The sequence below is a fragment of the Sorex araneus genome, chromosome 5 (assembly GCF_027595985.1).
Source record: "Sorex araneus isolate mSorAra2 chromosome 5, mSorAra2.pri, whole genome shotgun sequence".
Taxonomy (NCBI): Eukaryota; Metazoa; Chordata; class Mammalia; order Eulipotyphla; family Soricidae; genus Sorex; species Sorex araneus.
In genome coordinates this window covers 193,610,535-193,635,951 of record NC_073306.1, presented here as the reverse complement: position 1 = coordinate 193,635,951, position 25,417 = coordinate 193,610,535, and the positions used below count along the sequence as shown (strand labels likewise).

The following is a 25,417-nucleotide window of genomic DNA, read 5'->3' as shown; positions in this document are numbered from 1 at the left end:
AAAACAACGTGAACTGGGGGCTGGAACAATAGCACAGCGGGTAGGGCGTTTGCCTTGCATGTGGCCCACCCGGGTTTGATTCCCAGCATCCCATATGGTCCCCCGAGCACCACCAGGAATGGTTCCTGAGTGCAGAGCCAGGAATAACCCCTGTGCATCACCAGGTATGACCCAAACAGCAATAAAAATAAAATAAAATAAAACAACGTGGACTGAGTTCTTGGGTCAACATTTTCAAGACATTTCCACTGTGCTGTACAATAGTTTTTACCTTACTTCCTCTGTCAAAGAATAAGCGCATAGTGTTTCATCTCATCTCTACTGCTCTTGAGAGTCTTCTAAAATATAATATGCAATATAGGTGATTTGCTTATGCAACTTCATCAGCTTGATGAAGCATCAGTTGATGGAAGCATTCATAATCTTCAAACACTGAACAAATATATTTGCTTATAAACAAGTTCTTCTACCTCTGGGGTTTTTTACTCACTTATAGGATGTTGACTCATCATGTGATTTATTTGCTTTAGGTATGGCAGTTATGTTTTTCTTTCCGTGTTTGCTTCCCTTTACATATAAATACGAGCTATGGTAGAGGAAAACAGCAGCTTACAAAAAAACGGATCACATCCTGCCAGGATGCCAAGAATATGGGTTTCTGTTTTTCTGCTGTTAGAGCTGGGTTGTTACTTTAGTTGTGGGAGTTGTGGAAAGGTGTTGGTGTGGCCCATGGAATACAGCCATTGGATCAACATAAAGACAATCCTCGAAGAACTCGTCCGGAGAGGCCATGAAGTCACTGTTCTCACAGCTTCCGCTTCAATTCTTGTTGGCTCCACCAAATCATCTGCTATTAAATTTGAGATTTACCCAACATCTTTATCTAAGGATGATTTGGAAGATATTTACATAAAATTCACAAAGTTATGGACATATAAACAAAAAGACACAATTTGGACATATTTATCAAAAATGCAAGATGTCCTTTCGGAATATTCAGATGTTGTTGAAAAGCTTTGCAAAGATGCAGTTTTGAACAGAACATTGATGACAAAACTACAGGAGTCAAAGTTTGATCTTGTTCTTTCAGATGCAGCTGGACCTGGTGGGGAGCTGCTGGCTGAGTTACTTAAAATACCGTTTGTTTACAGTCTCCGCTTCACTCCTGGTCAAAAATATGAAAAGCATATAGGAGGACTTCCCCTCCCACCGTCTTATGTACCTGTTGCTTTGTCAGAATTAAGTGACCAAATGACATTCTTGGAAAGGGTGAAAAACATGATGCATGTGCTTTATTTTGACTTCTGGTTCCAAGGTTTTAATATAAAGAAGTGGGATCAATTTTACAGTGAAGTGCTTGGTGAGTAACATTTCCACTGGAATTTGAATTCTTATAAATATAAGATCAACATAATGTAGTCTTTATAAATGAGACCATAAAAGGTAAAAAAAAATGTTTCTTCACAGCTAGAGTACAGTGGGTAGGGTGTTTGCCTTGCACAGGGTAGAGTACAGCGGGTAGGGTGTTTGCCTTGCACAGGGCCTACCCAGGTTTGATCCCTGGCACTCCATGTAGTCTCCCAAGCAATTCTAGGAGTAAGTCCTGAGTGCAGAGACAGAAGCAACCCCTGAGTATCACCAGGTATGACCCAAAAAGCCAAAAAAATTAAAATAATCCTTAGAATCACAATTTTTATGGAATAACAAAAAGTTTAGGATGAACTTTATAGTGCTGTGACCCATAACGGTACAGGAAAGTCCAGGTAGTCATATCACCAAGGGAACCACTAAAATACATCTTGAAGCATTTGAATATCTGTTATAACTTATGAGCCAGCAATAGGCTTTACTTTATGTATAAATTTGAGACCCACAACAGTATTGAGTAGAAAATATGTGGTTCTAAAGAAGAACAACATACCGAAAAATAGAACCATTTTATTTAAAAACAAAAAAGAGTGAAAATGCCAAGTGAATTTGTGTAAATATCTACATTCTCACTCCCCCAAATAGGCATGATAGCTTCTTACAAAATATGGAGGATCATTCTCTCAGATTTATTCTCCAGAGGATAAAACATTAACTTCTTTGGAGAAGTTGACATGGCACATTGAGCCTTATTCTTTGCTGCTTTTATACATGCAGAGTCATACATTGTCTAATAATACCTATATCTGTGGGGCTGGAGTTTACTGCAGGGAGGGCATTTGCCTTGCATGCAGTTGACCCTGGTTTGATCCTTGACATTCCTTGTGGGCCCCTGAACTGACCAGGAGTAATTACTGAGTGTAGAACCAGGAGTAACTCCAAAGCATGCCAGGTGTGTCCCAAAAAGCCAAAAAAAATTTTTAATAGTTATATTTATGTCTATAACATCTATGTAATAGTTCAAAAATATTTTATACTTTAATATAAATGAGTCATATTCCCATAGCATGTACATAAGTATATATACTATAGTTATTTCACAGGTGTATGTTTATCATAGATGATAAATTAATTGAGAGATTAAAATAATCTATTTGCATTATCAAGCCAAGGTAGCTTTACATATTCTACATCATCATACAAAGATTGTTTCAGAAAATTTTCTGAAATATTTATATTCTGCATAGCAAATAACACATCTAGTTTTGTGTGTGTGTGTTTTTTCAGGAAAACCCACCACATTATATGAAATTATGAGGAAAGCTGAAATCTGGCTCATTAGAACCTATTGGGATTTTCAGTTTCCTCACCCAATCTTACCAAATTTTGAATTTGTTGGAGGACTGCACTGCAAACCTGCCAAGCCACTGCCTGAGGTAAATCTTATATATATATATATATATATATATATATATATATATGTGTGTGTGTGTGTGTGTGTGTGTGTGTATGTATGTATATATACATATATGTATATATAGAGAGAGTTTATTTACCTTCCCAGTAATTTGGTTAAAGGGAAGATTGTACGTGAAAAACATGCATGTGTGCCCCAACAAGATTTGTCACCAAAACCAAAGTTTATTTGCTGTCACTCTAATATTTAAATAGAATCTTCAGGGCCAATTAAGTAGGTAGCATGATGGCCTGCCTGTGTCCTACATGATCCCCAGCACCCGATATGGTCCTCTGAGCACCACCAGAAGGGGTCCATGAGCACAGAGCTCGGATAAGCCCTGAGCACTGCTGGGCACACTGTCTGCCCTCCACCCACCACACACACATAATAAAGTCCTCTTCATTTGAGAATCTAGGACTTGACATCAACTCTCACCATTTACATAAGGGTTTTTCTGCCATGCACTGGTTCTGTAGCAAATCTCACAACAAAGCCTTACAGAACATGGTACTGAACATCACAACTTAGTACAAAAGGAAATCATAGGGTAAAGTACACTACATCTATAATAGGATTTTTAATTGGCTTGTATATTAAAATCCAAAAATTTCTCTGTTAACGTCTTAAATGTCTCCACACTATGATACTGGCAAGAGAATATCTTGGTTACTTTAGAGAACAATATGTCTTGTGATGCAGAGAAAAGTCTATTTATTGTGGTCTACAATGGTACCATATCTTGAAAATGCAGCTAAAAACCTGTAGCCATTATCAACTCATTTTATAATGTTTAAAGACTATACCTTTTTTATCTTCTAATCGATAGAAACATACAGCTAAAATTGTTCCTAATATATTTGCTTTTAAAATATTGCAGAATAGCTTATATATAATATTAATACATTTAAAGTTTATATCATGGTGATTTGAATGACATAACTTTTGTGGTGGCTTCCCCTCTTCAAATTAATAAACACATGGGATCAAAGCAAGGTTGGCTTAAGGCTAGGCAAGCACCTTATTCCCCATATTCTCCATGGTCCCCAGGTTGTTTTGATTTAGTGCCTGAAAGTATACATACACTGTTAACAGAAGGCGCTAAGATCCCAACTTCTTCTCAGACTTTCCCTATCATGAACTAACTATCTAACCCTGTCTGTGTAAACAAGACAGTTTATCAACATATAAATTCTCAGGATTAGAAACTAAGCAATTTTTATACAGACCTCATGCCTTCATCATTTGCTAGAAAATGAAGGTAACTATGATATTCACATTTGCAAATAACTAACCTTGAGAAGATCTGGTAATGACCATGGAATTCACCATCTGGTGTACCTGTCATCATCTATGGTGCTAAACCAGTAGACTTGGGCAAGAGCTATCAATGTAAGATCATAAATTACATACCCTAGTAAATGTGATGAAGACATGAGGTCTGTGAAGAAATTAATGAGATCATAATGCTTAGGATATAAAATAATAATATGTTATTATAATTACATATAATAATATAATTATAGCTGTCTTGGTCACCTTGCTTTGATCCCAGGTTCATCTTGGAGGACATATAGTCCCCTGAACAATGCCAGGAGTAACCTTGAGCACAGAGCCAATAAAAGCCATGAGCTCCATTCTGTATGTGGAGCCCAACACCCCCACCCCACACAAAAAAAACACACAAATGAACAAGCCAGTCTCAATGGCCACAAAAAATGTTTAACGGGGCCGGAAAGCAACAATAGAGTCACTGTCATCAGCTCCTAAGGGCAGTGTTGTACTTGGCAAGGCACCAAGAAGGGAAAATTAGTTTCATGTACAATAAGAGTCTGGCTTAACGAAGGGTTTGCCAGGTTACAAGTTACCAGCAGCTAGATGGTAGGTACATATGTGAAAGCAGTGAAACCTGTTCTGGGTCATATTTTTGAGCAAATTGAGGCTCACTTCCAACTGACTCTCAAGCTGTGCTCAGAGTCTATATTCTCAGACTATGTTTCCGGGGAACAGAGTGAGTCCAACAGAAACCAAGGGTCACTGTTTCAGTTATCTCTGCACAGCGAAGAAGCAGCCTCAGTCACTACTGCCCACCACTGGGTGTGCGTGTTATAAGTTACAAGGGAGTTTCATGCAGTTATGGGTCCGGCTTAGCATACCCAGCTGGACTTTGGTCTCTAGTGCTCTATTCAGTTGATGGTGATAGTCCAGAGACCTAGATATCCACTAGTGGGCCCAGGCTGAGGAGGGTGTAAGAGAAAATTAAGACCTCGAACCCGTCTGGTGAAAATGGGGACACAAGACTTACAGAGCAGAGAGTGATCTGTGGATCAGCAGAGGATAATCACAGAAATCAGGGACACCTTAGTAAATTCTTATGGTTAGGGAGATCTTTAGGTTGAATTTTGTCCACAATATTGTGTCTTATGTGCTAGCAATCAGATGAAGTTATATATGAAAAAAGGTGAAAACTCAAATAAATGAAGGATCCGTATGATTTTAATTATACATGGTATCTTGTGTCAAATCTTACAAATAAAAAGGTGAATAATTGCTACCAGACAATGATAGAGGGTGTATTGGGAATTATTATTCTGTATGTAGCTTATAGTTTAACTAGATTTTTAAAAAATCTAGAGATTGTTTACACAATAATTACTGAACTTTACATTTAGAAGTGTCACTGTTGGTGGAAGTGTGGCCTGGTTCAGCCTCTATGGAAAATCACATGAAACTTCTTAAAAAATTAAAACATGGGGTGGGAGCTATAGTACAGCGGGTAGGGCATTTGCCTTGCATGTGGTTGACCCAGGTTCGATCCCCAGCATTTCTTCTAGTTCCCCAAGTACCACCAGGAGTAATTCCTGAGTACAGAGCCAGGATTAACCCCTGTCAATCACTGGATGTGACCAAAAATTTTAAAAAATAAATAGATAAAACTTGAGGGGTCGTGGGAGTGGAAAGATGGTCCAATGGTTAGGGCACTTGCATCCCCATGAATTTCTATCCTCAGCACCCTATATGCGGGCACCCAGATCCTGCCAAGAGTGATCATTAAGTGCAGAACTCTTGAACACTGCTGGCTATGGTCCAAAGCCAAAAAGTAAAAAGAAAAGAAGAAACTTGAGGGTCTGGAGATAATGTATAGTGGTTAGAGTAAACGCCTTGCTTATGACTTACCCTGGTCAATAGCAAGCACCACATAGCCCCCAATGTGGGGGCTTCATGTGCAGACCTGGAGGCCACAGCTTGCCTGGTGAGACTCTGCAGTATCCCAGGGAACTCCTGGAGTGACCCAGGTCATCCTCTGCACTGCATCTTCCAGTTGTCACATTGAATTGCTGGTCCAGTTGTCTGAAAGTCATCAGTAGGTACCTGAATTCCCAAGCAATGTTTAGAATCCTGGCTGCCTTTCAATAAATACAAAGACTTTAATTCCCAGAGTGCCAAGAAATTGCACCTTGGCATCTACGCATGAACACAAAGCAATAACATAAAATGTCTATACATCTACGTTCATTACTGTTTTATTTACTATAGTCAAATTAAGAGATTCTTAAACACTGAATACAATGTGAGGTTATTAACCGGTGAGAGTAGAAAGCGTGAAGGAGAAATAGAAAGGATGACTGGCCTTAGGAAAGTGGTGGAGAGTCTGGGACATTTTGATTGAGGTGCAAGGGCACTAATTCTGGACACAAAAAGCAAAAATGTAAATAATCCTGTAATGATGCCATCTCAACTACAAAAAGGAGTGCCTACAATGATTAATGTCATGTTTGTGTGTTTAACAATATTTTTTAAATATTACTCCAACAATTTCTAAAATATTGTGTGTTCTCTCTTTGTATTTATAGTAGTCATTTTGTTATTTCATGATATTTTTTTGATTTTCAGTGAAGGAGTAAATTTTTTCTTCACAGGAAATAGCAAAGTTTGTCGAGAGCTCTGGAGAAAATGGCATTGTGGTATTTACTCTGGGGTCAATTGTCACTAGCATGTCGGAAGAGAAAGCCAATGTGATTGCATCAGCCCTCGCTCAGATTCCACAAAAGGTTAGACAATATTCATGTAAAATGAATTAAAAATTCTGACAATGTGTCATGAAATCTCTAAGTTTATGATTATAAATTTTGTATGTTGATGGTAAGTTACAAAACTAAATATGATTTATCTAAATAATTGAATACAAAATGTATATAATAATTGCTAAAGTAACAGAAAGGACACTTCAGAAAACCAATTACTTCATAATCACATTAGAAGCAGAATTCAGTATATTTAGAAGGTGCAATGTAATAACTGGTTATTGTAATGACATATGGCACAGAAACACCAAAATTCTTCCCTGTTCTTGCAGGTAGAATTATACCTTTTCCTTGCAGAATATGAATATAGGATAAACATTAAAAAGGTTGTAACAAAGAAAATTAATTTTAACTGAAACAATCAGGAATTATAAACTATAAAAGGCATTATAACAATAGTGCTATGTGTCAATTAATGGTTCCTTTCCTCAAAAATGTGAAGTAAGATTATCCAGTCTGTTTCTCAGTAAATAATTAAGAAAGTCAACCATCAAGGCTCCTTCCAAAGTCCGAAGCCAACCACACTGGTTTTGAATACGAGGAAGTAATTAGAAACATTAAAAGGAACTGGTCTAGCATGAGAAAATTGAACACTCCATTTACTAGACTTCTTAGTTAATTAAGTTTTATCATATAAAATGCATCTGTAATATCTGGCTGGGTATTACTTTTTACTTTTTAACTGTTAGTTTTGTTTATCGTATGTGTTTATTTTCTACTGACAGTTTGAAGTTACAAAAACCATAGCACAGATTGTCTATCTGTACATTATAGTTTATATTTAGAGGAATACTGAATAATTTAAATACCAATATATATTAATTTTGGATATGAAGTAAATAGTATATAGGTATCATAAAAGTAAATTATATTCTGTGTAGAGTGCATTGTATGTATATTTGTTAATGTCATTGGAATAAACTGATCTCAAATTGGAACTTCTCATTATTCATTATATGATTTAGACAAAGCACACTTACATCTTCCCTACATTTCAACTATTTCCAATTTTAAGATGTACAATAATGCACATATTATCAGGAATATATAAAATATATTGGAAACATATATTATATCAGTGGGAACATATAAAATGTGTTTAGTATTTTTTCTCATAGTGTATCTGATAATAATAAAAATTATTGCTTTTCCTAAGCATAAAATACATATTTTTAATAATCTGTGAATAAAATGTTTTATTCCTTGGACAACTAATGTTATACATAAATCTTTATAAAATAAAAAAGGCATACTTTGCTAAAAAATATTAAACTTCAGGAGCAGATAATATAAACAAACTTATATGACACTGAATAAAATGCATCATTCTCTATTAGGAAGGTGAAATAATTAAAATAAAGGGAAAGCAAAAGATGTGTCTATATTACTAACTTCTAACTTTGTACTAAGTTTTGAAAGTCAGAAATTTTTTAAATGCATTAATTGGTTATTTATGATATCAGCTATTTAATGTGCCATTGTAAAATAACATAATTTATTTATATTGTGCTTAATATAAAATAAACATATAGTGTACCTATTTTATTATACCAGTGTTTTAGTAGTTCTGTTTTTATGCTTCATTTCCTACTTAAATAGTTTCTATAGAAAAGTTAAGCTAAATTACCTCTAAATTTCTTAGAATTTGGACATACCGTAACTTTAAAGTTTAACTGTCTATTAACAAATATTTTTAACACTGTTAGGTTCTCTGGAGGTTTGATGGCAAGAAGCCTGACTCTTTAGGGGCAAATACTCGTCTGTACAATTGGATTCCCCAGAATGACCTTCTTGGTAAGATTCTGAAATTCTGAAATACAAACTTTGAAATGAGAATAAATTCAACCAGTTATATCCATTCACAAAAAAAAACCAAAATCACTAATCATTTATTAGAAAAACCACATGAATAAATTTTAACTATCTTACACTTATTTTTCCAGTCCTAGGATGGGAAAAGATAAAATAATATTTTTGACACTTTCTAATACTTGATTATTTCCTATGGCCAAATCAAAATACCTTTATTTCAAATGTAATTAGTTTTCATAGATTATTTTCCATCAGTTTCATGGATTAAGCTTGTATGCTATTCTCCCACCTACTTCTGCCTCTTCTTTCTTCTTTCCTCTTTTCTTTACAGGTTTTCAGCACCATTGACAGCTAACAACTATTCTTTATTACCAGTGATTCTACTTTTTCTACAAAATACTTGCAGAATATTTTTTAGAAAATGAACATTTCAAGGAAAAAGTTATTTTTACTTCCTTTGATTTCAGTTTGTATCCTATGGACTCTAAGCACTATACCCTACATTTAGTCAGTTTACTATTTCTTTCAAGAAACCCAATGGAAATGTTTATCTTCATCTTTCTGTTGTTCTCAAAATTAAAAGGCATAATTTCTCCTTATCTAGATATAGACTAAACCAAACAGAACTCCATAGTTTAAGTGTTTTCGTGGAGTGAATAATGAATGCAAGAAAACACAAAGATTCTAGAAATAAGATATAGAAGTTCCAGTTGTGCTCATTGAAAATCATATGGGTATGCACTATATTAACTTCACAACTGCAAGTCCAATTCTGTCCCTCAGCTTTCATTTCATTGTTTCACTATTTCTTTATAAATTTAGTCAGCCATACTTATTCCAAAGAGATTTTTACACCCGTATGTTTTCCTTAATGATAAAGTTTATTGTTGCTGCAAAAGTAAATATTATTAGGAAAATCTAACCAGTTTGATACTACTTAGCAAGAGCACTGATCTATAACCTCATCAAGATGATTTAATATATATTATTTCTATTATTTTATTTTTGTAAATTTATTTTTGTTATAAATATTTTTTGTCATGCTAAAGATCAAACCCAGGATCCCACACATTCTAAGCATGTTCTCTGTTGCTTTATAGTAAGTTTCAGATGTTGATTTAAGTATACATTCAATATGTAGGTCTATTACATTAATACTGTTAAATCACATATTTATACATAGTATAAATGCTATGTTATTTACAGCACACATTCAATATGTAGGTCTATTATATTAATACTGTTAAATCACATATTTATACATAGTATGCTAATCTATACAAATATTCTATGTTAGTATACATATAGTTAAGTATATATATGTATATATATTCATTGTGCAAAAATTTCTTGCTTCCATGCAAAACAACAAGGATTAGGACACTAGATAAAAAGGAAAATAATCAAGTTTAGAAGATACAGATTCCTTTTTTTAGCATTTAATCTTTTATTTTTAATTTTTTAAGAAGTTTTATTGAATCACTGTGAGATACACTTACAAACTTGCATGATTATGTTTCAGTTAAACAATGTTCGAGCACCCATCCGTCCACTAGTGCACATTTTCCACCACCATTGTTCCCAGTGTTGCACCCGCCACCCCCACCCCACCCCACTCCTTGCCTCTGTGGCAGGTACGATCCTTCTTTTTCTCTAATTTTGGGCATTATTATTTGCAATACAGATACTAAGAGGTCATTGCGACTGATCCTTGGTCTACTTTCAGTGCAAATCTCCCATCCTGGGTGATCCCTCCAACCATCATTTACTTAGTGGTTCCTTCTGCATCCCAACTGCCTTTTCCCACAGCTCAAGGGGCTGGCTTCCAAACCATGGCCTGATCCTCCTGACCCTTATCGCTACTATCCTTAGGTGTTAGTCTCATATTATGCTACTTTATATTCCACATTGAGTGGAGTCATTCTATGTCTGTTCCTCTTTTCTGACTAATTTCACTTATCATTATACTCTCCGTGTCCATCCACCTAAGTGCAAATTTCATGATTTCATCTCTCCTAACAGTATTCCATTGTGTAGGGGTACCAGAGTTTCTTCAACCAGTCATCTGTGCACTTCAACCAGTCATCTGTTCTAGTGCACTCAGTTTTTTATCAAGTTCTGGCTATGTAAATTGTGCTGCAATAAACATACAAGTGTAGACATCATTTCTACTGTATTTTTTTGCATCTCTGCTATATACTCCAAGGAGTGATGTTGCAGGGTCATATGGAAGCTCAATTTCGAGTTTTCGAAGGACTGTCCATGTTGTTTTCCAAAAAGTCTGGACTAGTCAGAAGTCCCACCAACAATGAATGAGATTCCCTTTCTCCTGCATCTACACCAGCACTGGTTGTTGTTCTTGTTGATGTGTGACAGTTTCTGTGGTGTAATATGATACCTCATTATTGTTTTGATTTGCATCTCCCTGATGATTAATGATGTAGAGCATTTATTCATGTGCCTTTTGGCCATTTAAATTTCTTTTTTGAGGAAGCTTTTGTTCATTTCTTCTCTCTATTTTTTGATGGAGCTAGAAGATTTTTTTCTTGTAAAGTTCTACCAGTGTCTTGTATATTCTGGATATTAAGCCCCTATTTGATGGGTATTAGTAAATATTTTTCCCATTTGTGGGCTCCTTTTGTATTTTAGTCGCTGTTTCTTTTGAGGTGCAGAAGCTTCTTAGTTTAAAGTAGTCCCATTTGCTGATATATGTTTCCACTTGCTTGGTCAGTGTGTTTCATCCTTAAAGACGCCTTTAGCTTCAAATGTCATGGAGAGTTCTGCCTACATTTTCCTACATGTACCTTATGGAATCATGTCTGGTATCAAGGTTTTTAAGCCATTTTGATTTGACTTTTGTGCTTGACATTAGACAGAGATATGAGTTCATTCTTTTACATGTAGCCGTCAAGTTTTCTCAGCACCAGTTGTTGAAGAGGCTTTCCTTGCTCCACTTCACATTTCTTGCTTCTTTGTCGGATATTAAGTGATTGTATACTTGAGAGGCTGTGTCAGAATATTCAACTCTGTTCTATGGGTTTGTGCATCTGTTTCTGTTCCAATACCATGCTGTTTTAGTTACTACCACTTTGTAGTACAGTTTGAGATTGGGGAAGGTGATGCCACCCATCTTCTTTTTCCCAAGAATTGCTTTGGCTATTCGTGGAGGTTCATTACTTCACATGAATTTCTGGAGTGTTTTGTCTATTTCTTTTAAAATGTCATGGGTATCCTTATAGGGACTTCATTGAATCTGTACAATGATTTGGGGAATATTACCATTTGATGATGTTAATCCTCTCATGTGCAGGGAATGTCATCTCCATATCCTAGTGTCCTTTTTCATTTCTTTAAGTTGTGTTTTGTAGTTTTCTTTGTACAGGTCCTTCTCCTCTTTACTTAAGCTGATTCCAAGGTACTTAATTTTCTGAGGAACTATTGTGAAGGGGATTTGTTTAAATATCTCTTTCTTCTTTTTCATTATTTGTGTATAGGAAGGCCATGGACTTTCACTATATTGAGGAAAGTTCCTTCAACTCCCAGTTTGCTGAGAGTTTTTTTAATCATAAATGGGTGCTGGATTTTGTCAAATGCCTTATCCACATCTATTCATATGGTCATATGGTTTTTATCTTTCCTTTTATTGATACAGTGCATCTTTCTGATTGATTTCTGAATAATAAATCATCCTTGCATACCCAGATGGTTTAATTTGTGAATATTAAACCATCCTTGCATACCTACTTGGTCATGGTGCAATGATGAGTTTTTTTGATGAGTCACCAGATTCTATTTGCTAGTATTTTGTTGAGGATCTTTGCATCTGTATTCATCAGGGATATTGGTCTGTAATCTCTCTTTTTTTTTTTTTTTGGTGTCTCCGTCTCCTTTGGTATGAGGGTGATATTTGTTCACAGAAACTGTCTGGAAATGTTCCTGATTTTTCAATTTCTTGGAAAAGCTTGAACAGGATTGGGAGTAGGTCCTTTTTGAAGGTTTGGAAGAATTCACTAGTGAATTCATCTGGGCCAGAGTTTTTTATTTTTGGGAGACTTTTGACTACTATTTCAATTTCCTTGATAGTGATAGGTCTGTTCAGGTATTCCAAGTCTTCTTGGGTCAGCTTTGGGAGATTATAGGAGTCCAGGAATTTATCCATGACTTCGAGGTTGTCTAGTTTCATAGCATAAAGCTTTTCAAAGTAATGTCTGATTATCCTTTGAATTTCTGTGTGTCTGGTGTGATGTCTCCCTTTTTGTTTCTGATTCTGTTAATTAGGGTTCTCTCTCATTCCTTGTGAGTCTTGCTAATGGCTTATTGATCTTGTTTATTTTCTCAAAGGACCAGCTCTTGATTTCACTAATCTTTCGCATTGTTAATTTGAGGTTTCCATGTCATTAATTTCCATTTTAAGTTTTATTATTTCTTTCCTCCTATCTGATTTGAGTTCCTTTTGTTGATTATTCTTCAAGACCATAAGCCGTGAGGTTAGATTATTCATGTGGGCTCAATATTCCTTCCTGAAGAATGCTTGTAGAGCTATGAACTTTCCTCCTAACACTGCTCCTGCTGTGTCCTATAAGTTTTGGTAACTCATGTCTTCATTCTCATTCATTTCCAAGAATCTTTTAAAGTACTCTTTTATTTCTTTTTAAAACCACTCATTATTCAATAGTGAGCTGTTTTTAATTTCCAGGTGTTTGGTTTGAATTTCTGTTTCTGGGTGTGATTTACTTTGATTTTCAGTGCATCATGGTCTGAAAAGATTGTGATGCAATTTCTATCCTCTTAATTATATGAAGGTAGGTTTTGTGACCTGGTATGTGGTCTATCTTGGAGAATGCCCTATGTGCACTTGAGAAGAATGTGTATTCAGCTCTCTGAAGTTGAAGTGTCCTATATATATCTACTAGAACTCTGTCTTCCATTTCTTCCTCCAGATAAAGTATCCTTGCTGAGCATGAGTCTTACTGATCTGTGGAGAGGTGATAAAGCAGTGTTGAGATCTCCAACTATTATTGTGCTGCTGCCAACATCTTCCTTCAAGTCTATGAGGAATCGTTTTAAGTATTTTGCTGGTTCTTCGTTAGGTGCATATACATTTAGGAGGGTGAGTTCTTCCTGGTGTACAGATCCTTTGATCATTAGGAAATGACCTTCATTGTCTCTTGTAATTTTCTTCAGTCTGAAGTCTATACGGTCTGATATTAATACAGCCACTCCCACTTTTGTGAGGGAGCTGTTTGCTTGTAGGACTGTTTTCCTCCTTTCACTTTGAGTCTTTTTTTGCTCTGCTGTTCAAATGTGTTTCTTGCAGGCAGGAAAATGTTAGGTTCAGTTTTCTGATCCATCCTGCCACACTGTGTCTATTAATTGGTTCATTTAGCCCATTGACATTGAGAGAGATTATTGTTATGGGATTTTGACCCATCGTTCTGTCAAAGTGTGGTGTGCATTGGGGGCTTGTCTTGTCTTAAAGTAGCTCATTTAGTTGCTCTTGTAGCCATGGTTTTGAAGCTATGAAGTTCCTGAGTTGTTGTTTGTCTGTGAAGCTGTGTATTATTCCTTCTGATATGAATGAGAGTCTAGCTGGGTAAAGTATTCTAGGTGAGGCATTTATTTCATTCAGTTTGTTCACTATATCCCACCACTGTCTTTAGACCCTTAGGGTTTCATTGGATAGGTCTTCTGTGAATATTAAGGATGCTCCTTTATAAGCAATTTCTTTCTTTGATTTTGCTATTTTCAGAATTTTATCTCTGTCTATGGTTTTTGTCATTCTGATCAGGATGTGTCTTGGAATATTTTAATTTGGATTTATTTTAGCTGGAACCCTTCTGGCCTTCTGGACCTGATGGCAAGTAGTCTTCACCTCTGGGAATATCTTAGCAATGATGTCTTTGACAGTTTCTTCTTCATCAGGGTTTTTTTCCTGTTCCTCTGGGACTCCAACAATTCTTATGTTATTCCTCTTGACTTCATCCCAATTTTCTCTTGACATCTCTTGGTTTATTTTGAGACACTTTTCCATTTTCTACTGTTGTCTGGAGAGTCTCTGAACCTCATCATGGAGCTCACTAATTCTATCTTCAGCAGTGGTTATTCTGCTGCTGAGGCCATCCACTGGCTTTTTCATTTCACCTACCATGTTTTTTAGGTTTGTCATTTCTGCTTGTATTTTTCTTTGCATTTTCCTCACCTCCTCTTTCATATCCTCTTGTACTTTATCAGCAGTGAGTTCCACTGCTTCTTTGAGCTCTTTATACATCCTTAAAAGTTCTATTATAAATTCCTTATCTGAGTTTATAGAGTGCATTGTTACTGTTTCATTCATCCGGGGTAGAAACTTCAATCATTAGGCTTAGTGAGTTTCTGTGTTGTTTTAACGTAGTGACCTTCATGTTTTGGAGTCTTTTTCTCCTGCTGTTGTATGTTATGGCCCCTGCAATTAGGCTATCTTTGGGCATTGCCATGGATTATTGATAAGTATGTGTGAGACCTGGGATAACTAGTACCTCAAATGTGGGGTGCAGAGAAAATAAGTTCTTCATGTCTGTATAGTTTTGTCGTTAGGGGTTTAGAAGGTATACCAGATGAATAGATGGGGGAGCGATAATAGGAGTCCACAAACCTGATGGAGGAAGTTGTCATGGCACTGGAGGGGTGGTGGCTGGGAATGGAATTTATTTCACTATTTTTAAGATAACACTTTCTCTCATGTTATCTCCATTTCTTGATTTCTGGCCAGGTTCTTTCTGTTGTTTTATAAAGTGTTGTTTTAATTTTTTCACCTGAAAGACTTGGTTTTATTTTCCAAACTTGTTTATAAGTTTTCCATGTTCTTTATTTATTCCTCTAGCAGAATTCCATCAGAGTCTTATTTCCTAGCAAGAATTCCATCAGTGTCTCTTTTGGCCCCTTGATATTATTTCTTAGATTAATGATTATTTCCTAAAATATACTCAATCTTAGGTCATCCCAAAACCAAAGCTTTCATCACTCATGGTGGGACCAACGGCATCTATGAGGCAATTTACCACGGGGTGCCTATGGTGGGCATTCCCCTGTTTGCGGATCAGCCGGATAACATCGCTCATATGCAGGCCAAGGGGGCAGCTGTCAGGGTGGACTTTGAAACAATGTCAAGCTCAGATTTGCTCAATGCATTGAAGACAGTCATCAGTGATCCTTTGTGAGTATCACAATACTTTAATAAATAATATATAGAGATATGTCTTTTGTTAACTATTTTATGACATTTTAATATTGAATGTGACATTAACATGTTTAGACACATAACCAGTGTGATCTTTTAACTATTTACTTAAAATTTATATTTACCCATTTGTTTAAAAAGCAAACAAATTATCTCTACAGTTTTCTACTTAAACAATGAAAATATTTATAAGAAATTGCAAGAAAACATTATTACAACTGCTATAGAACACACAGAAGTAATGAATGCAGAGATTATATTTACATAAATATTTCTATTCAAAATCCAAATCTAAAACTGAAAATATTTTTTCAATAAACTTTATCTAACAGTTTGATTATATTGAAAGTCTTTCTAAAGATAGTTAATATATAAAATCCAAATGAAGATTATCTGAATATGTTCAGTATGTTATAGAGTTATAAAAATACCACCTTAATCTAAATTTAGGATATTTTCAAAGCCCTCCAAAATCTCACACATCAGTCCAGAGATATAGTACAGCAGTTATAATGCTTTCCTTACATGCCATAGACCTAGTTTGGATCCCTGATACCACGTATAGCCCCCCACAAAGCCAAAAGTGATTCCTGAATGTAGAGCCAGGAGTAAACCCTGAGCATTTGCCAAGTCTGACTTAAAAAACAGAAACAAAAATCTCACACAAAAAACACTTTCCATTTTACCACCATAAGTCAAACTTTAATCTATATTATGTCTTTATCAATTATTGTAATATGGATTTTTCATACAAATAGAATCATGCAAAAAATAAAGTTGTGATTAACTTCCTTAGTTTAAAGTAATGCTTTATTGTTTCATCCATGCCTTAATTTTATCCAAAGTAGGCTATGGATTGGATATGCCACTCTTATTTATCCATTTATTACACATTTACTTTTGTTTTTTTCCACATTTGTCCAGAAGAGTAATTTGTGTCACCTTTTTAGTTAAACAACTGAGAATTTCCCAGTGAGGCCCCCTTCCCAGAAACCCATACAAACATACTAGAGTAATAAGTCATACATAAATAAATAAATCTATATATAAAATACTGCATATTAAATTATGTAGTGAAATTAATAAAGATATTGCAGTTATTAATCTAGAATACAAAATGAAAAACTATTCCTAAAAATGAAGACAAGTATTTTAGAATGGCAGTCGTCAAATTATTATACATCAAAATAAAATCTGTAAACATTAAAGAAAAAATGGAAAAAGATAAAACCAGCATACAGATCTATAGGCACAAGAGAAAGCTTGTAAAGGTCATTCTCAGTAATATTGAAAAATATGCCAGAATAGTGGAATTATCTCCACAAAATTTAATCTTGTGACCTGAAAGAGCTTTTTCAGAAGAAAAATTATTCAGCACTCCTCTTGAAATTTCTCTTTCTAAGAGAGGACAGACATAGAAGGACCGCACTCATTTGTGGAGTATAAAATAACATAACATGAGGCTGACACCCAAGTACAATAGATACAATGGCCAGAAAGACTGATCCATAGCTGGAAGGCTGCCTCATGAGCGGAGAGGAGAAGGCAGATGGAATAGAGAAGGGATCACTAAGAAAATGATGGCTGGAGGAATCAGTCGGGATGGGCGATGTGTATCGCAAGTAGATAATGAACCAAACCAAACATGATGACCTCTCAGTATCTGTATCGCAAACCATAATACCCAAAAGTATGAGGAATATTGTCTGACATGGAGGCAGGGGTAGGGTGGGAGAGGGGGTGTATACCGGGGATATTGGTGGTAGAGAATGTGCACTCGTGGAGGGATGGGTGTTCGATCATTGTGTGATTGTAACCCAAACATGAAAGCTTATAACTATCTCACAGTGATTCAATAAAATTAAAAAATATTTTTTAAACAAAAATGCTACTGTAACACACACACACAGAGACACACACAATAAACACACACACAGAGAGACACACACAGAGAAATTTCTTTTTCTACAAGCAGAAAATCCCTTCATTGCATCCAAAGCTCTATACAGCCTCCCCTAGTCCCCTAGATCATTCTAGTCCCATCCTAAGTGGACAGTATCACCACTTTGGGAAACAGTTTAAGTCCCTCTTTTAGGCGTATGTCCAGAAGAAATAGAGAAATGTAGAGCTAAAGTTGTGTATAAGTTTTTAACATCTAACCCCGCTGGCAGCGTGCAAGGCAAACGCCCTACCCACTGTGTTTTTGCTCCACCCCATGTCATGCTGATTCAATTAAAAAAAAAAACAGAAAAAATAAAATAAAATTCCAGTTGAAGTGTTAAACTGCCAATGAAGACCTCCCAAACCGACATCCTCCCATACCGCATGTGTAATCCTATGACAGTTAGTTTCATTCATAGGTGTAACGCTCAAAACCCTTCAGGGTAACAATTTACTTATGCTACTTAACTTGTTTTAAATATCTTCTTGTTTCCCACCCTAAGGTATAAGGAGAATGCGATGAAACTAAGGGCAATTCAACGAGATCAGCCAGTGAAGCCTCTGGACAGGGCGGCCTTCTGGATCGAGTTCGTCATGCGCCACAAAGGAGCCAAACACCTGCGGCCCGCCTCCCACGGCCTCACCCTGCTCCAGTACCACTCTCTGGACGTCATCGGCTTCCTGCTGGCCTGCGTGGCAGCTGCCCTGTGGCTCATCACCCAATGCTGCCTGTGCTGTTGCCGGCTGTTTTCTAAAGCAGGGAAGAAGGAAAAGAGGCACTAGCTGCATCTGGGGTCCGAAGCTGCTCTCTCTCACAGGCAGGACCCCTCAGATTTATTCCAGGAAGAAGGGAAGGGCCTGGATTCATTTCTCCTCTGACAAAAAGTTTCCAGAATTGATTTTTTTCATTTAAAATCTGTTTATCAATTATTGACTACTGTTTAGCGTTCTAAATATGTCAGTTTAAAGAGAAAAATAAAGACAAATAAAATATCTTATATCAAAGTGTTATTAAAAATTTTAATTACACAAAATTACTGAGACACAATTAACTTTTGATATTGTCCATGAGCACATAAACAATCATTAAGAGTACTATTAGCAGTATTACTATGTACTATTGTGTACATTATTGTGTATATTGAGTACACTATTATATACATATGATAGTATTCTTGTGTATTCAGTAGATACACAGGATGTTTAGCCTTTATTGTGGACTAAAGTGTGAAGTTAGTTTTTAAATTCTGCTACTATACAGTAAGAACCATATAAAATAAGTCACGTTTCTTTAGAATCCAGTTGTTTCAATCCCCTCACTAACCTAACAGTAAACATTAAATTATTTGACATAAAAAATAATGTAATCATTAGTTTTTAAATGCAAGCTCAGTGAGATTGAACAATATTGATAGGTTTTTAAAAATACAAATATTTCCTATATTGTCTGAATAGATTAATATTTTTTTTCCCCAGAATGTAATTTATCTGGGAAACATACCTGGCAGTGCTCAGGGACAAGTCCTGGCTCATCACTTGGAGTCACTCTCTGCTCTGTCATTAAAGCAATCAGACTTAGCAGAATCTAAAGCAAGCACTTTATATAGCTGAGCTATCCCCGAACCCCAAATTCTTGAACTCAACCAAAAAAATCCACATTCGATAATTAGATTGTGATCAAAGTGGTTAAACTTGAGTGACAGAAGCCTGTCTTTATCAGGCAATATCACCTATAATTATATAACATTTTTTTTTTTTTGCTTTTTGGGTCGCACCTTCAGACACACAGGGATTACTTCTGGCTCTGCACTCAGGAATTACTCCAGGTAGTGCTCAGAGGACCATATGGGATACTGGGAATCGAACCCAGGTCGGACGAGTGCAAGGCACACGCCCTACCCGCTGTGCTATGCTCCAGCCCCTATATAACATTCTTAAAATAAACATTTTCTGGCTTAAAGCAGAGATTTATTTTATAAAAAAAAGTAAGGAAATTATAGGAAGTTTGCCTCAGTATTTCTCATGAAATTTCTCTATCAACATGAAACATTTTTAAGAAAAAGTAGGTGCAATAAAATACAATATTAAAATATTGCTGTATCATCATAATAGGAATAATTAATGTTTTCAAATCAGTTTGGCAATTTATATAACTACAAAAAATTAATATAAATCTCAGTTCAAGAAAACCTAAAATGTAACAGCAAATAATACTGAGTCAAAAAAAATGTAGATGAAAAGTTAATTCACAGGAACAAAAATACTTTGATAATTCATGAACAGATAAATGATTTTTTATCTCTATATTGAAATTTTGTATTTTAAAATGTAAATGATGGCGCTGACACAGACAACCTACAGTAAAAAAGAAGACACACACTGGGAATTTCAGATTCTTGCTGTTGGGTTTGATCCACCTTTGCTTCTTAATAGGTCCCGATATAATCCCCTAACAGGTAGCCATGTAGATCTGTACTTTGACGCCTGCAAGCCCACCTCTGGGCTAGGTTCATGCGGCATCTGGGAACAATCTTACGCCACATCCCATAAATATATTTGTTGGAAGCACGAGCAATCGGGAGACTGTGATGATGCTCAAGAAGGTCACTGCCCTCATTGGTCTTGCCCACACGTGCATTCCAGTTCCTTGAAAGTTAACCTGGAGCTGCTACTACCTGCCAGCAAAACTTGCACTCCAGGAAATTGCAACCCAGTTAAATATAAAATCTCTGACCTCAATAACCCGCTTTGGATAACCGGTGACTTAGCAGGAATTCGAGTGGACGGATGGGGGATGGACCTCTATGGGCTAATTAAGATACAGAAAAGATGGGTCCCAAGGCCTACTGCCTCCCCTACCGAGATTATCCTTGAAAAGATTGCTAATGTCTCTCAAATCTTCCACTCGCTTATTCAGCAGCTGGATCCAACACATTCTTGGACCTTTACCCTTTTGCTTAAACTTTTGGAATTCTCCTATCAGTTGCTTAATACTACTCAGAGTGGGTTTGCTCAAGGGTGCTGGTTGTGTATGTGCCCCTCTTATGAAGTCCCCCTAGATGCCTCCATTTTGCTGATTAATGATACCTTTGATTCCTCTGAGCTAATTAAGCCTTGTCATGATAATAGACCTTTCTATTATTTTCCCCATTATGTGCTGTCTACAGTTCCAGAGAATCTTACTAGCTTTAATAATTCTAATTCAGCCACTATTCCTACACGGAAACTTTCCCTTCATTCTCAAAGATTCCTGGGACCCCCAGTCATGGGTGTTTCCCTCACGTATTGTCCCCCATTTAATGCCTCCTTTCTTTGCAATACAGGTATCTGACCCTTTTTGTATGGAAATTGGACTGGAACTTGTGCTATTGTTTTTTTTCCCACACCTTAGTACACTCCCAGCATCCGAATCCATCCCCATACTTCTGAAAGAACATACTCGTATCCCCCGGTCCTTTGCCTTTATCCCATTCTTTGTTGGTCTGGGGGTAGCAGCTGGAGTAGCCACTGGTGCAGCAGGAATCACCACTGCTGTCTCCTTACATAATTCCTTGCAGAATCAGCTGATAGGGGACATCCAAGAGGTAACCCAAATTATTTTGACTGTTCAGGAGCAATTAAATTCTCTTGCCCAAGTTGTATTGCAGAATCGGCGAGGACTGAACCTCCTTACTGCCAAACAGGGTGGCCTCTGTGTTTTTCTCAAAGAAGAATGCTGCTTCTTCGTCAACCAGAGCGGAGTGGTTCGAGATCAAATAAGACAGCTCCAAGAAGACCTCGAGAGGCAGAGACAACTCACCAACACCTCCCAGGGGTGGTGGGGAATGAGAGGAGTACTATCCTATGTGCTTCCCTTGCTTGGTCCCCTTTTTGGTTTTCTGATTGTATTATCCCTGGGGCCATTTTTGTTTAATAGGATTATGGCCTTCATAAAAAGGCAGATTGACCCCCTGGCATCAAAACCCATCCAAATTCATTATCATTGATTGGATCTAGCTGATCAAGGGTTGGAGATACCTGAATGGACTCCTACACCTCCCTTTCTATGCCATCCTCAGAATTAACACCTGCTCCTTGTGCAACTACTGGCTCCTCGCACCCGAGCAAGGGTGACTGCATCTCAGGGCAGTTGTAATAATGCCATGGGCACCTTCGGGGGGCAGAACCAGGCGGTATTCGCCTACAAGAAGCCTTCAAAGGCTGTCCAGAGCTCGTAGAAGCACGCCTATCTGCATAGAGGTTGGATCTGAACAGTACTCCTCTCCCCACTAAAAGGATCCTTAATAGTGACTGGGGGATAGGCCCCTACTTCCCCCGCTGGTTAATGCCCCTTCTTTCTATGGAGGTAAGCTGGTCTTCAGTGAGATGGGTTGAGCCATCTCTGGAGCTGCGAGGGCAGGCTTGCTATACTACCAATATCTAATTGCCTATTTTAGAAAATAAAAAGGGAGGAGATGCCGGGAACCAATGCCTGGGAACAGCCAGAAACCCATGCCTGGGCACCAATATGTCAGTACAAACTGACCTGTAACCAGGAACAACCACTTCTTGGGAAAGTTTGCAGAACAATGCCCAGGGAAACTGCCACCAGGGCCCACATCCAGTTTTGTTTAACGTTTGCATTCTTTGCTATTCTCCCATTCTGCCCACTTCCTCATATAATCAATTATAAAATACTAGCTTAGGAGAAATAAAGTTGGAGCTTGCTCCCATTCTTGTGTCTGTCTGTGTCTGTCTCTTTCTCCTTGCATCTGTCTCCTTTTCACTCTCGCACCCTCTTCCAAGTCCTGCGTGACGGGACACCCAGGATCACCTATTTTGGTCTTTTTATTCTAACCTGTTCTCATTGCTATGTGGTGATATATCATTGTGGTTTGGTTTGAATTTCTGTAATAATAAGTAGCATTCAACTTTTTTTCACACTTGCTATGGGAGCATCTCTGTCTTCTTTGAGCAAATATCTCTTCTAGCCACTTGCGACTTTTGAATAGGTAGCTTGTATTTTTGTTGCTGTTGGATTTTGAAAGTTATTTACATATTTTGACCAGTACCTACACATAAGATTGATCAATTGCAAATATCTGGAGGAGGCCCAGTTTGGTCTCTCAGTCAGGAATTACACCCTCACTCCAGTTCAGAAGCAGAATAACACTGAAAAGTAAATGTATTTTAGTGCACCATCTCTACTCTCTCATTCTGCCCAGATTTCTCTTATACAGAATGGTCACTTTAATACTGTTAGCTAGCAATTTCAAATTCATTTTTAAACTCCTAAATCACACAATATTCTTCATTTATCTCTCTAATGTTCTCAAATATCTCATTCCCTGAGATCTGAAGGATTTTTATACATAAATGATGTATGATATGTAAAATAAAAATTCATGCATTAATGTAAAAAAAGGGAGTCTCTTGCCCGCATGCCTGGCTGTCTTCCCCGGTGTCCCTCGGAGAGGATGGGTTCCAGCTTCCCTCCCCACCCTGAGCAGAGCTCCCGGCGGCTGAAGACCACCGGAACCTAGCTACAACCATGCTGGAGGCTCCTCTCTACACGTTCAGACAGGACTCCGGCATGAAGGTACCGGTAGAGGAACCCAGGTGTGTGTAATCCCATCAATGGCCAACATCCAGAAAGAGACTTAAAAGCAAGCTCCCAGAAGTGATATCTTTAGCCTATTTCCCCCTCTAGGAGAAACTGGCAATCTTGTGAGAGTTTCCTGCCCACATGGGACAGCCTTGCAAGCTTCCCATGGTGTATTCATATGCAAAATCCAGTAACAAGCTGGATCTCATTCCCCTGACCCTGAAGAGCCCCCAGTGCAACATTGTTAGGAGGGCTGAGTCGAAATAGACTTCTAAGATCTCAGGGAAAGGATGAAATGAGATGTTACTGAGCCCGCCTGAGAAATGAGTGATTAATGGGATATTGTGATTGTGATTGTGAATGTAAAATAATAACATCTACAATCATTGAATGCCTTATATTGTCTATCAACCCAATTCTCATATTATGTATTAACGACATCCTGAAGTTCATCCAATCTTAGGCTAACTCAAAACAATATCTTTTCAAACTCAGGAGAATAAATGAGTTCATCCACCACTATGAGAGCCCTAAGGTGACCTCCCTTCTAAAGAAAAGGCAGTAACAAAGCCAAGGAAGCAGGTGTTAGACTAGTCTTGGAAATAGTGTCATGTACATATTTTCTTAATTATTTGAATATGGTCATTAATATGGTCATTAATTGGACTGGATCGATAGCACAGTAGGTAGGGTGTTTGCTTGCATGTGGCCAACCCGGTTTGATTCCTTTGTCCCTCTCAGAGAGCCTGGCAAGCTATCCATGGTGTATTCGATCTGCCAAAATAGTAACAACAAGTCTCACAATGGAGATGTTACTGGTGCCCGCTGGAGCAAATCAATGAACAATGGGACAACAATGACAGTGAGACAGTGGTCATTAATTATTCTTCATGCATATCGAAAATTTTAAATATATAGATTTTTTATATCTAGTATAAGCTTCATATTCCTTTTAAAAGCATAGTATATCAGGGGCCAGAGAAATACTACAGCAATCAAGGCAGCATGTGGCCCCAAAACCTAAAAGCAAATAAAGGATGAAATCTTTAGTATGCTTTAACTAATTTTAAGTCTTCAAAACAACTTTTCCCCAAGCTAATATATTGCATTCTTTCATAGGGAATTTTACAGCATTGGTAATGAGAATAATTATATTCCACAATTTTCTATGCAAACAAATGAAAATGTTTCATAGATAATTTAAAGGACACTTAAACTATATTATATAATCTATAGATGGAAATAAATAAGGACTACAAATTAAAAATCCTATATTCATAGGATCCAATATTCAATATGAATTTTCTATATGAAATCCTATACTCATAGTCCCTCTCAAAGAGCCCAGCAAGCTACCAAGAGTATCCTGCACACATAGCAGAGCACGGCAAGCTACCCGTGGCGTATTCGATCTGCCAAAAACAGTAGCAACATGTCTCACAATGGAGAAATTACTGGTGCCCGCTTGAGCAAATATTCATATTAAATATGGTTACATATAATAAAATTAATAAAATTAAAGTATTTAAGTATGTTGCTTCCTATTGTACCCATACTAGGAAGTCTGAATCAATCTTCTGTTTCTATAAATCACAATATGTTTTTATAGAAGCACAGTCATATAAAATAAATCATCTTTTGCAATTAGCATCTTTAGTTGATATCTGGTCTTTTCTTTTTCTTCAAGCAGTCTTTTAGTGTAAAAATAAAAAAGTGTTATACATTATGATCAGCTAGTTTTATTATTCACTTACCATTCACAAACAGCTTGGATATTTCCATTTTTGACTATTGGAAATGGAGCAATATATGTTTTTGTTCCTTAGGGTTTTACAATGGCCATATGCTCAGGGACCACTTTGGGTGGGACTTGATGGGGCTATATAAGGGGAGGGTGGAGTCAAACCCCTGTCTGATGTGTGCAAGATAAGCACCTTACCTTACTTAACCTACTG

At 36.9% G+C, this 25,417-nt stretch overlaps 1 protein-coding gene across 1 annotated transcript; it reads left to right on the top strand.

Annotated features, from left to right (window-relative positions):
- The first annotated feature begins 639 nt into the window (after positions 1-639).
- On the top strand, positions 640-18,661 carry LOC101555962 (UDP-glucuronosyltransferase 2B31-like). Its single transcript, XM_004621996.3, has 6 exons — positions 640-1,360; positions 2,656-2,804; positions 6,745-6,876; positions 8,616-8,703; positions 15,694-15,913; positions 18,382-18,661. Exons 1-6 carry the CDS (start codon positions 640-642, stop codon positions 18,659-18,661), a joined length of 1,590 nt encoding a protein of 529 aa, XP_004622053.3.
- Positions 18,662-25,417: the final 6,756 nt, after the last annotated feature.

What these genes read in the sequence shown, in the direction of transcription:
- LOC101555962 (XM_004621996.3), top strand. Translation starts at nt 640, where the DNA reads ATGCCAAGAATATGGGTTTCTGTTTTTCTGCTGTTAGAGCTGGGTTGT. An exon ending in TCGCTCAGATTCCACAAAAG is followed by an intron (nt 6,877 to 8,615) that starts GTTAGACAATAT and finishes TAACACTGTTAG; the next exon opens with GTTCTCTGGAGGTTTGATGG. An exon ending in TCCCCAGAATGACCTTCTTG is followed by an intron (nt 8,704 to 15,693) that starts GTAAGATTCTGA and finishes ACTCAATCTTAG; the next exon opens with GTCATCCCAAAACCAAAGCT.